At 50.9% G+C, this 14,906-nt stretch overlaps 1 protein-coding gene across 1 annotated transcript in view; it reads right to left on the bottom strand.

Moving 5' to 3' along the window:
* LOC309978908 (matrix-remodeling-associated protein 5-like) overlaps positions 1 to 14,906 on the bottom strand; it is a gene marked incomplete at both ends in the record, with an annotated part of 28,189 nt that overhangs the window by 9,479 nt on the left and 3,804 nt on the right. The window contains 3 exons of the mRNA XM_082865577.1: positions 876 to 5,861; positions 10,179 to 10,569; positions 10,818 to 10,947. Coding sequence (XP_082721703.1) covers positions 876 to 5,861; positions 10,179 to 10,569; positions 10,818 to 10,947 — 5,507 coding nt within the window. The remainder of the gene's footprint in view (positions 1 to 875; positions 5,862 to 10,178; positions 10,570 to 10,817; positions 10,948 to 14,906) is intronic.

The following is a 14,906-nucleotide window of genomic DNA, read 5'->3' on the forward strand; positions in this document are numbered from 1 at the left end:
AGCCTGCTAAGTAGAGACCACTGTATAGAGCCTTGTTACGGCCTGAACTGTGTTCCCACCACAATTCATATGTGAACGCCCTGACCCCCCAGGACCTCAGAATGTGGCTGCATTTGGAGTTGGGGGTCTTTAAAGAGGGGATGGAGGTACAATGAAGTCATTAGGGTGGGTCCTGATCCCATAGGACTGGTGTCCTTGTAAGAAGACGGGATTAGGACACAGACGCACACAGAGGGGCGAGCCTATGAGGACACAGGGAGGAGACGGCCGTCTACACACCCAGGAGGGAGGCCTCGGGAGGAACCAGCCTTAGTGACACCTTGATCTTGGATTTCAACCTCCCCAAACTGAAAGGCAATACACGTGCTGTTCCGGCCGCACCATCTGTTCCGGTGCTTTGCGATGGCAGCCCGAGCGGACTCATATGATCCTATCTCTAGGTTCAAGTCAAAGCAATGCCTGATGAGCTCACACCAAGCTCCACTGACCTTTCAAGCCAGCGCGAGGACAAGAGGGGTTTGCACAGTTCCCCTCACGCCCCTCTGCACCTCGACATGGCTCGTGGAGGACTTCTGTGCTGGACCTCACTGGGAAGAGGCAAGAGTGGCTTGGCCCTGAGCCTCGGTTAGGAATGCCCTACCCAGAGAAGCTCGTACGTGTTTCCACGACTGCATTAAAACCCGACACCCATTTTAATTCCCCACTTCCCGTGCCCGTAAAGGAAGACACCTGTCGGCGGATTCTCAGATGTCCTTTGCCATCCCATCTGCCCGTCCCTCTGCCCGTAATCTCTGCTTCTACCTGCACTCGCAGGCTCCAGTAAGCCCCTCCCCTACACAAGCCCTGGTTAAAACGCAGGTGTTTAAACACCCTACCTGTGGACGGCTTTGTCCAAGTCACGAAAGGCTTGGGTTTCCCCATAGCCTCACACGGGAACATGACATCTGCCTCGGCAGTGACGGACACGGTCTGGGGGGATTTGGTGACAATCTGGGGCTTTTCCCCGAGCGTCCAGAATTTGGATGCGGGTGGTCCTCTGGAAGAGAAGAGCTTTGAGCTGCTTGGATGGAAGCTTCTGGAAGGCTGGGCAGATGATGTTAGGAAAGGGATGGCGCTCCGGGTGGAGTAGACCAGAGGGATGTTTCTTAAGCTTGTTGAGGGTGGTGTCACGGTCCGGGGAAGGTGCAGTACAGGAGGTGCTGGGGGACCAAAGTCCACATGGGTGACGCTCTGAGAATGTATCCTGTTGTAGGCACCTGGGTTGACTTTTCTCCCTCTCGTCCCTGGGGCAGGAGAGGTGGGGACCTGAGGCTTCGGAGTAACTGTCAACTGTGGAAAAGAGAGGGTCCTGTTGAAAAAGAAAGGGACTCTTCCATCGGGGTAATAAGGGACTCTCGAATCTGGAAGCTTGCCAGCTGGGTCTCTTGAATCAGGGATGCTGTTGTCTCCAAACAGTGTGGGGCTGCCGTTGAATGGGTCAGTTCCCCGGTCAGTCGACTTACTAGGAATGCTAGGATTGGACCTCGGCAACGGAACCACAGGAGTCGTTGAACTTGGTAATACTGGAGCCGTAAAGTGCTTATTCTCTGGCGGACCCTTTGACGGATATGCAGTGATTTCCGGTCTGCTGGTCAGGTGGGGCTGGCGAGTGACCACGTATCTAAAGGAGCTTTCTGTGGCCGTGTGTGGCCGCCTCACGGTTCCTCTCTGGGGGACCGCTGTGGCAGCGACTCTGGCTGGTTGGTGGAAACCTTGGACCCTCCCAGCCTCGTGGTGAGTATCTGGACGCCCTGGAAGGCTGTTTTTGGTCGTACCATCCAAGGCTTCCTTTCGCAACTCCTGCTTTGGAGCGAAGGTAAATTTGTCCTGGTGGGAAGAGGGAGTGGACAATTCGTTTGGCTTCGATCCATGCTGAGTTCCTTCGTTATTCACTGAAGGTGTTCCGGTGGCCGGGGTCCCCCCAGCATAATGGAAGAAAATATTTTGTTTGGAAGCGTCTGACGTTGGCAGTGTTTCTGACGTAAGAGGTGTGGGCTTTGCGGTGGTTTCAGCCAGAGACACACGAGTTGTGGGTGGGAGTGGGGTTGCTGGTCCCCCCACCAGGGCACGTGTGGAGACTTCATTGCGGTGTCTGATTTCAGAGCGGAGAGTGGCTGGAGTGGTTTCACGATGACCCTGACCACTGATGGTGGTTTCCACCTGACGTGAAGATGCCTCTACTTTTAGGATGGCGAGAGAAGGGACCGCTTCTTCCTGTTGCGAGAGCACAGAGACTGCGGCAGAAGGTGAAAACTCAGAAGGAAAACCTAGGTCCTCCGACTCTTTTAAGAAGGATGAGTCTGTAAGAGCTTCTGAAGAGCTGGTAACAGGTGGGTCCGTCTGTAGCCGCCCAGGCTGGGCTGCCCTTGGAGGAGTCCACCTTGCACTTCCCGGAAAGCCAGAAGGAGGGGATGCCTCCTTAAACACTCCCACACTGGAGACCTCGGCCCCAGAAGGTGAGGCCACAGGAGTGACTGACTCGCCAGGGACCAGACCGTCTGTTTTAGAGTCCTTGATGTTTGTGACATCGTAATTCTTAATTTCCTTTCCGTCCGATACAGGCTCGTCTGTGACTGGAATTGTCTCTTGGAATTTATCATGAGATAAATGTGTTTCGGTGGCGGCTGTCCTGTCATCTTCCACTCTGGTTATCTCACGTGGGTCTCCAGTTGTGAGAGAAACGGTGGTGGGTGACAGTACAACTTCTGAACTGGGGGTGACAGTGTTTGTATATTTATTTTCTGGGGAAGGGCTGGGCCTGGACACAGACGCTATAGAGCTCAGGGTAGAGGTGAGGTATCGATGTTTCTTTGGCCTCTTCCCGTGTTTCCTGCGTGGGGTGCCCCTGGATGCCGGTTCTGCGTGCTTCTCCACGTCCATCAGTTTTGGGGTACCAACGGTGCTGTCAACCCAAGATGTAGGAACCAGCAAGCTTTCCGCTTGGCTTGAAGTCTTCACTTCGGGTGCCTGAGTCAGTGGTGCCAAAAACGTGGCCGCTGGGGCGAACGTCGTGGGCGGGGTTTGTTTATGCCGGTGCCGGAATCGGTGGGGGCGCAATCGCCTCCTCCCGCTGGGTCTCCTTCGGGAAGGATGAGTGGTCAGCGCTGACGGGGACGTGGCCTTTGGGGCTGGCCTCATCACGGCTACCGTGCTGGTGTCCCTGTCGAGCAGAACGCCAAGCGTGGTTCCCTTGGGGTGCTTCACGGCAGCGATGCTCGTCACGGCTTCCAGGGCTGAGTCCAGGAGAGTGGTGGATTCGATGCCTTGCCTCTTCCTCTCAGGAATTCTGGAGCGTTTGGGGTCTCTCTCTCGCAGACCTCCTTCCTGCAGTGTCGGAGAATTCTCCTCTGTGCCCTTGGGAATCAGTGGGTGGCCCTGAGTGCCTAAACCACTTTTCACAAGCTCGGGGCTCTCTGTTTGCTCTTGCAGAGCTGTTTGTGCTGGGACTTCGGGGTCCCCTAAAATGGGATCTTCAAATGCCTCAGAGGTCCTGGTGTCAGCAACCCACGAGGCAGGCACTGGAGTAACGTGTGCGGAGGTCTGTCCTTTCGTCGTGCTTCCACCTGGTTGTGAATTTGTCTCCAGATCTTGGTAAAAGTATGGCAGGGTCTCGGACTCGGCCAGGGAGATGGCATCCAGTGGAGACTCATACTCACTGGACGGAGACCCTGGCATGGACCCAGCGTCTAGTGTAGACCAGCCCTCTGTGGCCATGTTTCTGTCAGTGGGCTCTTCGTGGACCACATCCAGGGTCTGTAGAGTAGAAGATTCGTAAGGCACAGGGAGCCGTGTCGTGGCTGTAGCCCAATTCGAGTCAACTGCAGTGGGAGCTGCAGGCTTGATCTTCTCAGAAAACTCTTCATCAATCAATTCTTCCAGGTGTGTGCTTGTCACTTTGGGGTCAGCAAGAATCACTCCGTCGTGGCCAGACTGGACCAGAGCCATCCTGGTGGAAGAAACCGTGCCAGAAACCTGCTCTTCCTTGCCAAATAAAGAGACATCTCCTGAGGATTCTTCTGCACTGGCTGTGGTCTGCACAGGTGACACTGAGCGGGGAACAGCTGCAGGCAACAGGGGGGTCACTTCCAGGCTCTCCGATGGAGGGGTGCTGGTTCTAACGGCCTGGGGGACTTCTGTTCCCTTAGGGAGATTTCTCCCACGTACTCTGGCGAGAATATCTGCCCACTGCTCTGGACTGATCTGTTTGTTTGCGACGTTTATCCTTCGTCTGGACTCAAACACTCTGCGACCTTCTGCGATGTTTGTGTCTGGTTCCTTTTCGGAAGTCTTCCAGTGTTTCAGTTTTCTGCGCCCTTTCTTGGTTTTCTGACCTCCAGCGATGGCATCGTCCTTTGCTTTGATGAACATCTCTTGGTCCTTTGGATGGAGAACTCTCCTCATGGTGTTACCTTCATCTCCTAGGCCAGATCCCCCTTCATCCTCCACGACATCTCCTCTTCCTCTGGAAAGGGTCTTCCCACCTGGGCGTCTGCCTCTTTTCGATGACCTGGCAGATCCCTTGTTACTCACCGTGATCCCCACCGTAAAATGATCTGCCCCTTGCTGGTTGACAGCCACGCATCTGTAGTAACCACTGTCGCTTCCTTGGACCTTTGGGATGTAAAGAGTTCCATCGGCCAACATGTATGTGTGTGACGTGTTAGCCATAGCGTTAATTATCCTTCTGTTTGGAAGGATCCAGCTGATCTCGGCTTCAGGTATGGCCAGAGCATTGCAAGGCAGCGTCACCGGCTCCCCCGGGCTCTTCTGAATGGTCACGGTATGTCCGTCAGGGGGCCGAGTGACAGGTGGTTGCACAAGGACCCTATAGACCATTCGATCCATTTCATCCCTCACCTGCGCGATGCACTGGTACAAACCAGCGTCTGACTGCTCCGTGGATTTGATCTTCAGCCAGCCGCTGGTGAGGATGGAGAATCTCCCGTCCTTGTCTTCCATGGGTGCCTTCAGGACAGAGCCATCTGGGAGCACCCAGGAGATGGACGGGCTCTCAGAAGCCTTCACGTTGCAGCTCAGCTGGCATGGACTCCCTTCCAAGACGGTCTGGGCTCTGTGCACCGCTCTGCTAGGCTCAATCATTACCCAGCTTCTGCTCCGAGACGGCCTCGCGTCTTTGGCGGACACGGTGACAGCATGTTGAGAGGAATAGGACAGCAGCACTGTTTGGGCCGTGCTCTGACGCCGGTTGAGCTGGAGGTGTATGGACGGCTGCGTAACCCACTCTGGCTCTGCCAGGATGTGGGCTCTGACGCCCGTGTAGTAGAGGGTCTCGTCGTCGGCGTCTTGCCTGTACCGGTAGCCGAGTCTGGGGTCTCCGCTGAGCGTGAGCTCCCGGTGTAGCGTCACAGGGACCTCGCTGTAATAGGCAATCAGCTTCCAGAGTTTCTCATAGTTTTCTCGCGTCATCGGACACTCAAAATCCAAGGCGACCGTGGCGTTTATCTCTATCTCTTGAGGGTCTGTCTGGTTCAAGTGTAGCTGGTACACGTCCACGGGCTTCTTGATGTCACAGACCAAGTTCACTGTGTTCCCGTGTTCGTCGCTCATATTCAGAGAGACGTTCCATACAGGATACTGGAAGCCCTGCAGGGAGGACGGGCTGTCGCCGTCCTGCTCTTGACTCTGATTTTCCTCGCTACTCCCGCTCCCGTTCTGTCTCAGAGGGGACTCGATAGAAGGCTTCTCACAGGCGATGTCCTGCAGCCTCTGAAGCTCTTGTTTGTGCAGCTTCCTGGGACTGAAGCACGTGGAGCACAGCTGACCCCCTTCGTAGGTTTTGTCCTTCTTGCATTTCAGAATCCCTGAAACACGCAATCACACACAAACATGCTGTAAGTCAGTGACGCAAAGAACGGCCCGAGGGTTACAGCCTTTGCATCTTTATCACCCGGACGCACTTCCACCACGACTTAGGACCTCCCCCACCTCGCTCTGTGACGTCACCCCTGACTTGAAGTCAGTCTAGCACAGCGCGTGGTACCTCGCCGGGGTTTTGGAACTTCCGGACGGTGAGTGATGGGTACTTCTCTAAAAGATATTTTTAAGTTAAAAAAGAATGTCTATTCATACATATTAGACAAGTAACCTTTTATGAGGGCCCAGGAGAATCTACGTGAAGTCACTGCAGCCCGTGAATATATTTCCAGGTTATAGGATCGACAGCTGGCATGGATCGTATCGTGTCTACCTTTTATAATGATGTTTTCTCTTGCTAGAATTATTCATTTCAGGCAGTGTTTACTTTTTGGATTCACATTCTACTCTTGGCTTCCCGGACGTTAAATCCTCCAGAATTTTCTCCCTCTCTGGCCAACACTGACTCTTTCACTGTTTCCTCCTTCTCTGCCCAACTCGTTACGGATGATGTGTTCCTTGAGTCGGTCTCGGCCCTTTCCCTTCTTGTGCCGAGGTCTCAGATGGCCTCGCCCACGTGCATGGTTTCAGTTACCGTTCACTCGCCAGTGATGAGTTCCAGCTGTGCTTCTCCAGCCCAGACTCATTCTTACGAGTCCCACACCCAACGCCCTACTTGACACGTCTATTAAAGGGCACAAAGGTTCCTCGAACTGACACCTATAGAACCACGTTATGTTTCCTCCCTGCTAGACGTCTCGGGGCTTTTCTGTAGTCGTAACTGGGGAGACTAGAAAACTAGGATGCTTTCTGACAGTCTTCGTGGCACGTGTCCACTGCTTTCCATCCGCGCTGGGAATAAAACAGCCAAACTGCCGTCACCCGGAGCATTACAAACCTTCCAACCAATGTCACTATGTCTACTTTTGCTTCTCTGAATGCAGTTTTCTATTCGAGTTTCAAAATAAACATCTCGAGATGCAAATAGGATGGTTTCACATACCGCCCCCCCCAAACACACATACACACAAATACAAGACATACCACACAGACACACAGACACACATATGGACACACTCAAACATATGCAGACATAATGCATACATATGGGCACACAAAGGCATAGGCGTGTATCTCCAGAATGGCTGCGGCGGCTCTCTACCCCCCCGAAGCTTCATGATTCCACCACCAGCGTGTAGTGTTCCTGCTGGGACATGACGGTTTTCAGCCTGTCCTGGACCCAGTGGGGTTTGGGCACTGAAATACGAACAGAGGTGACGTGTGTCTTTTCTGATTAAGAAAATTAAGAGGTCAGTATACCTGTCCTTCCTCATCCTTTGCCTGATTTAGCAAATCTGGTATCAAATGTGAAGTGGAATCATCCATGCAAGAACCTGAATCTTAGCATCTCCACATGGAGGAAAGACATCTGGCCACTGCACGCGCCTAAAGGAAACTGTGGCCCATGAAACCAAAATGACAGGGAGGCACCAACTCACACCAGTCAGAACGGCCATCGTTAAAAAGCCTACCAACAATAAACGCTGGAGAGGGTGTGCAGAAAAGGGAACCCTCCTGCCCTGCTGGTGGGAATGTAAATTGATACAGCCACTGTGGAGAACAGGATGGAGGTTCCTTAAAAAACTAAAAAGAGAGCTACTATATGACCCAGCAATCCCACTTCTGGGCATATATCTGGAGAAAACCATAATTCAAAAAGACACATGCACCCCAGTGTTCACTGCAGCACTATTTACAGTAGCCAAGACACGGAAACAACCTAAATGTCCATCAACGGATGAATGGATAAAGAAGATGTGACACATATATACAATGGAATATTACTCGGCCATGAAAAAGAATGAAATAATGCCATTTGCAGCAACATGGAGGGACCTAGAGATGATCATACTAAGTGAAGCAAGTCAGAAGAAGAAAGACAAATATCAGATGATATCGCTTGTATATGGAGTCTAAAAAAATGATACAAAAGAACTTATTTATAAAACAGAAACAGACTCACAGACATAGAGAACAAACTTACGGTTACCAAAGGGGAAAGGGGGGAGAGGGTACATTAGGAGTTTGGGATTAACAGATGCACAGGACCATATATAAAATAGATAAACAGCAAGGACCTACTGTAGAGCACAGGGAACTCTACTCAGTAAATAACCTACAACGGAAAAGAATCTGAAAAAGAATATATATACATACATGTTTTATATATATATATATATATATATATATATATATATATAAAAACAAAATTGTGACATATATAAATGAAAACAAAATTGTGACCTAAGGTGTGTGGGCTGGAAGTTCCTCGATGGCCACAGGCTGAGAGGCTAAGCTGAAATTAAGGGTAGCAAGACCTCTCAGAGGAGGAGAGCTTTCAGTGAAAATCTGAATGCTGAAAAGAAGCCAGACCCTTGAACATCTAACAGAAGAGTTTTCTTGGTAGATGATGACCAGGTCCAATGACGCTGAGCTACAAATCGGTTCAGACGGTGCCTGGAACAGAAAGCAGCGCAGTGTGGCTAGAGCAGAGTGAGTACAGGGAACAGTGGGACCAGCCCATTGCAGGAGGGTAGGCACTGCACTAGCTTGCACTCTAGAGCCCACGTGCCACAACTACTGAGCCCGCGAGCCACAACTACTGAGCCTGCACTCTAGAGCCCACGTGCCACAACTACTGAGCCTGCGAGCCACAACTACTGAGCCTGCGCTCTAGAACCCACGCGCCACAACTACTGAGCCCGTGAGCCACAACTACTGAGCCTGCGCTCTAGAGCCCACGCGCCACAACTACTGAGCCCGCGAGCCACAACTACTGAGCCTGCGCTCTAGAACTCACGCGACACAACTACTGAGCCCGTGAGCCACAACTACTGAGCCTGCGCTCTAGAGCCCACGCGCCACAACTACTGAGCCCGCGAGCCACAACTACTGAGCCTGCGCTCTAGAACCCACGCGCCACAACTACTGAGCCCGTGAGCCACAACTACTGAGCCTGCGCTCTAGAGCCCACGCGCCACAACTACTGAGCCCGCGAGCCACAACTACTGAGCCTGCGCTCTAGAACCCACGCGCCACAACTACTGAGCCCGTGAGCCACAACTACTGAGCCTGCGCTCTAGAGCCCACGCGCCACAACTACTGAGCCCGCGAGCCACAACTACTGAGCCTGCGCTCTAGAACCCACGCGCCACAACTACTGAGCCCGTGAGCCACAACTACTGAGCCTGCGCTCTAGAGCCCACGCGCCACAACTACTGAGCCTGCGAGCCACAACTACTGAGCCTGCGCTCTAGAACCCACGCGCCACAACTACTGAGCCCGTGAGCCACAACTACTGAGCCTGCGCTCTAGAGCCCACGCGCCACAACTACTGAAGCCTGCACGGCTAGGGTCCGTGCTCCGCAACAAGAGAAGCCACCGCAATGAGAAGCCCGCGCACCGCAACGAAGAGTAGCCCCCGCTCATCACAACTAGAGAGAAGCCCACGCGCAGCAACAAAGACCCAACACAGCCAAACATAAATAAATAAATAATAAAGTAAGAAGTGTTTTTAAAAAAAGAAAAGAAAAAGACCACTCAGAGCACTCCATTTGCCTCCTCAGAGACAGGAGAAAGGAGTTAGACCCAGGCTGGTGGCTGTGAGGTTGGAGATGAGCCACGAGACTCAGGTAGGATAAGCTCAACGGGCTCTGAGGATGGGTTCCAACGTGGGGCTTGGGGAAGGGGGTGTAAAAGAAAAAGGAAAAAAAATCTTTCTTATTTTGATGCAAAATCTACTTTCTTGCAACTTCTACCTATCAGTCCTGGGTTTTTTCCCCCCTCTGGTTCAATACAGAACGCCTGTATCCCCCATCACAGAAGAATAATCACATAGCCAGCCCAGTGTTCTCTTTTCCGAGCATCCCTGAACACTTCCTGTAGGACGAGGACGCACGGAAAATCCAACCTCTAGCTGTAACCCAAGGTCGGAAAGAATCCTCCGAACGTGCTTGCTATGCCAACCAGAGTCAACTGTCGATCACTCATTAAATGATAATCGCTCTACGTTTCGATAAAGGATCCATGCGTTTGAATTATGCCACGGAGCTGTCTTGACATTTCAGTTATATCATTTCCTGCCTCACTGGTTTGAGGACGTGATTTCACCCGACCTAAGACGAAGCAATGGCGCAGAAAGTAATTTATCCAGAGAGGTGAAGGTTGGGCAGCTAAGGGTCACGCAGCCGCTCTCCTGTCCTTACCTCTCGACTTTGCATCCCATTCCAGAAACCACTTCATGTCACAACCACAGGACCACGGATTCCCGTGCAGGTAAAGGTTCTCCAGAAGCGGCATGCTCTGAAGCACGCCGGGGGGAAGGGTTGTAATCATGTTCTCGGCTAAGTAGAGGTGTCTCACGGTGGAGAGTCTGAAATAATCCAGAAACGTGAACGTGGAGAACGTGGCGGGGTGCAGCTGGTGAAGCATGTTTCCCTCTAAGTGGAGTAGCCTTAGGGACGTTAAGCCGCTGAACGCTTGTGGGTGGATAAACTCGATCTTGTTGTGGTCCATGTGTAGCCTTATGAGGTTCCAGAGCCCCCGCAGGGTCTCTCCTGTGATCACTCGAAGCTTATTGTAGCTGAACTTGAAAACCTACAAAGACAGGGAGGACGGGAAATCCTGTCTAAGATTAAATACAAAACCAGAAAACCAAACAACACACAACCAGGAAGAGAAACCAGAACAAAGGGCAGGAAAGTAATGACATTAAGCTCGTCTCTTATGTTAAAAAAAAAAAAAAGGCCATTTAAATCATTGTTAGGGAACATCCTATAGCTTCCCCTCTTCACGACAGGTCCTAGAGGCTGCTAGTCGCGCTGTTCATAAATGCCCGGGTTTACCTGGAGAGAAATGAGGTCTCTCAAAGCCCCGTCGGGGATGCTGGGAATGTCATTGCCGTGAATCATAAGCAGCTCCAACTTGGTCAGTCCCGCAAACGAGGTTTCCGACAAAGCCTGGATGCTATTAAACCTGGAAAATAAGTAACTGGAATGAGGAACAGTGAAGTTAAATCCCAGCTGGGGAGGAGTTCCCAGCCCACCCAGGGGCGACTTAGCAAAATGTTGATTCCAAGGTTGTACTGGTGCCACTCGCAAAGCATAATCCTCTCTCTCCGTGTCCTTGTCTATTTCTAAGGTTGCAAAGAAACCCACACATTTTTATTAGCCTTCGTTCAGTGAAGGCGTGATCGCTGGGAATTCTGAATGGGAGTACACTTACGTGGTCACAGGCTATTCGGGGAGATACGTAAGATTTAGACCTTTAAACGCAGCTGGTCGAAAGGGCCCTTCATTGGAAATCATAACAAAGACACGTGGAGAGCATGAATGGAAACCAAAAAACCAAAACACAGCTTTGGAAGTGGCTTTGCATATAGTAAGACAAGGACGTTCTCTGAAATAAAGGACCAAATGAAACAGACAGCCTTATTTCGCAAAGACAATCTCCCATTTCTGATGGGTGATGGAAGTTATCTGTAAACATTCTGGTGCGTTTGGGGTGTTGTTTTTGCAGAGAGATTGGTAAAGACGCTTCCTCGACCGGTCTGGAAATTCCTCACTGCTCCGTGGTTAGTGACACCAGGGAATCCCCAAAGTGAATCCCTGGAGAACCAATTATAAGATGAACAGAGAATCCTGTACCTTGCTGTGTCGTAGGGCAGGAACCTGGGGTCAGGGCTTCTGCGGAAATCCAACACATCTATCCTGACATGATTTCTGTATTTCCCCTTATCACCTCAACAAAAGGAAATGCATCTGTAGAGGAGGCCGGTTACAGCTCAGAGCTAACTCGGCAGGTGATGGCCAGGTCCAGTTTCCTCCTGAGACACATACGTGCCCCACACCTCGGTGATCACAGCCTCTAGGGAGGCGAGGTCCACCCCAGAGCTCAACATCCTGCAATGCACTGGCCAGCCCCCATGACAAGGAACCGTGGTGTCCCAAACGGTAAGTGGGCCCCAAACGTCATGTGCTGAAGTGGAGAGTCCCTGCCTTAACCCAGGTTGGGACAGGATGGGGGGTTGGTGTGCTGCCTCATTTGTTCATCATTATTTGGACTCTACCAAGAAACCTGCCCGAGAGGGTGAACACCCAAGGGGATGAGTATCTGCCCGTAAACTCTTTTCCATTCCTTGTTGCCTGACGCTCGTCTGGAAACAGTTTGTGGGAGAATATTATCAGGGGAAGTCGGTGAGGCTGGCAGGGACCAGGTAATCTCAGAATTGGGAGGATGTAGAGAGGAAAGAGCTTCCTTTGTTCCAAGTCCACCGGGAAGTCACTAGAGGGTTTTCAGGAAGGCTGTGGCATGAAGAAAGTCACGTGGTAAGACAACATAGCTCCACTCTGTGCAGAATGGGTCAGAGACAGACAAGAGGGGAAGGAGGAGACCACGTGCATCCCGGGGAGGGACGCCGGTGTCCGCGGGCAGGGTGGCCGCCGTGGAGATCAACGTACACGGGAAGTTTCCAGACGTGCTTAGAGCAAGAGGCCACAGGCATGGCTGAGGGATGGAACTGCAGATAAGGAGAAGCTTGCGGGGGAAACACTTGCAAGTTCTATTTGCCGTGGGATGTTGAAGAGGCTTGGCAGACGCCACGGTGAGGGTGGGACTCAGACCTGAGATGTGCACATGCAGGAAGCATTCCCGAACGGACGCATGCACTAAGGGCTTGGGGGGAGGTGACGCCACCTGCGAAGACCCCAGAGGTAAAGAAGAGCAGAGAGGCCAGAGGAAAGAGGCAGGTCTGGACTCGGAGGCAGCGGGGGTGCAAGTCAAAGGCTCCATCTCTCAGGTGGGTCAGAAAGAGTCTGATGTTCCGCAGCACATTTTCGTTCAAGGCTGTGCTATTCCTCTCCTGGAATTTTTTTGTCTCCCCAGAGCCTCACTTCCAACTTGACGTCCAGCTACAACGGTGGGTGCCGCGGCGGGCAGAAGATAAAGGGGAGGAAGATGTTTGGGTGCAGGGGGTCACCTTGTTTGGATTCCCTCCCCGCCTGAGTAAATCCCCTCAAAGTCCTGGATGGGGGGCATGTCAGCTCAGGAATCCTCCTTCCTGCATCACCTTCCTGGTGCTTCCTTTTAAGAGAGTGACAGATGCAGGAGCTGCTGGTGTCAAGGTTACAAATGCGGGGTGTGGGGGGGGACATTTCCAGGACAGACAAAAGACAAGGGAATCACGTGAATGGCAAATGCAGGAAGCACTGTATTCTCTCTGCACACCCAAGGGGTGTGGGTGAATTCTCTCCGCACCTGTCTAAAAGTCGGCAGAGAGACGGGGAAACTCACGTGGCAGTCAGGAAAATAATTTGACCGGCAGACTGAAATGACCTGGTGTACAGTCCCATCCTTTAACTGGTCAGCTACCCATCCTTCTCTCCAAAGTATCTTCCTCATCTGTTGATGGGCAATAACTGACTACATAACCAGCTAACTGGAATGATTTTAATATCAGAAACATAGAACCGTTTTGCAATATATACACATATCAAATCATTATGTCCTACACCCGAAACTCATATAATGGTGTCACTGATGTCGCCAATAAAAAAGAAAAAAACAAATATATGTAAAATTGCTTCACGGATACCCGTTAGGATTCCAAAGCAAAATTTAAAATGAAAAAGAGCTAATGGGCATGGGAGAAATTTCAGAAAGATGTCATCAAAACTCATCTTTCAATCCAAGGGGGGAAAACTTTTAAAGGTCTATAAATCAGACATTTAACTGCATGATATGTTCTTACTCAGAAATATTTGGAAAGTGATTTCTGAAAAAGCTTTGGGGCTGTCCAAACAGGAAACAGCAGATCTTTCTTTCAGTGCTGAGTGAGAACCCTAAAAACATCTGTGTGGGAATGAAAATTTTTCATTACTGCTCTGCCAATAATCCCTCATTCCTTGAGAGTTTTAAACCCTTTCCAGACCGCGAACAGACAACTCAGACCCTGAGTTCTATCTGTATTAGACGTTGCTATTGTTTTTTTGTTTGTTTGTTTTTTCCCAACAAAAGGCACAATGCCAGCCTCCTTATCTGCTTTGAGACTGGTTTCCAGAAATAGTGCTGTGATATTATAAGAGTGATTTTTAAAATGCGGCACATTGAATAATGTTACAAATTAAGCCAGATGGAAGTAATATACGCGGGTGCAGTGAAGCTATTCCTTTTTTTTCCCCTTTATCTTTAATATCACACAAAACCGTCTCAAGACCTTATTGGAGATGGTAGGAAAAAGAATAATTTTGATATCTGTCTTTCATTCTAGTGGCAAAGCCTTTAGGACACTGTAATTCACTGTCTTCAGCATTGATTGTTTAAAATGAAACCACCAAGAACTATGTTCTCATTGAGACGTGACGTAGGTTCCACGCTTACAAAACACGTCATTTTAAAGATGGGCGGAAGAGAACCCTCCTGGAAACTGTGAATGAGATGCAAACAGCTCCACAAAAAAACAGTTTATAGGTCTTGCAAGTCTCAAGCTATCACACAGCTAACTTTTGGGAGAGGATGCATGCGGTGTCTTCCCCAACCCCCCAGCCAACCTGACAGCCCAGACCCTCAACACACAACGGGTGAGGCATTCGGGGCTCCTACACAGGAAACACAGCAGAAAACAGTCCCCCTGCACCTTCAATCCCACACTGTCTAGGGGGCTCCCCTAAGGCCTAACAGTAGCCCTGATTCTGCGCCCTGACAAGGGGTCAGCCTTGAGGGATTAGGTGGTTAACCCGCAAGAGGGACACTATGCTGAAAATGGCTCATGAAAGGGGCGACCCCTATAGACAGAGCTCTTTTGCACCCCAGGAGGTGTAAGAAAGAAGAGAAATCATAGATAAGCTCTATTTTCCTTTCCACAAACTAGCACAGCCCATCCTAGCCTGACTCAAAGCAGCCCCAGTTCCCCTTCTGAATGAATTGTAAGATTGTGA

Source organism: Leucopleurus acutus (genome assembly GCF_964270905.1).
Source record: "Leucopleurus acutus genome assembly, chromosome: Y".
NCBI classification, from domain to species: Eukaryota; Metazoa; Chordata; class Mammalia; order Artiodactyla; family Delphinidae; genus Leucopleurus; species Leucopleurus acutus.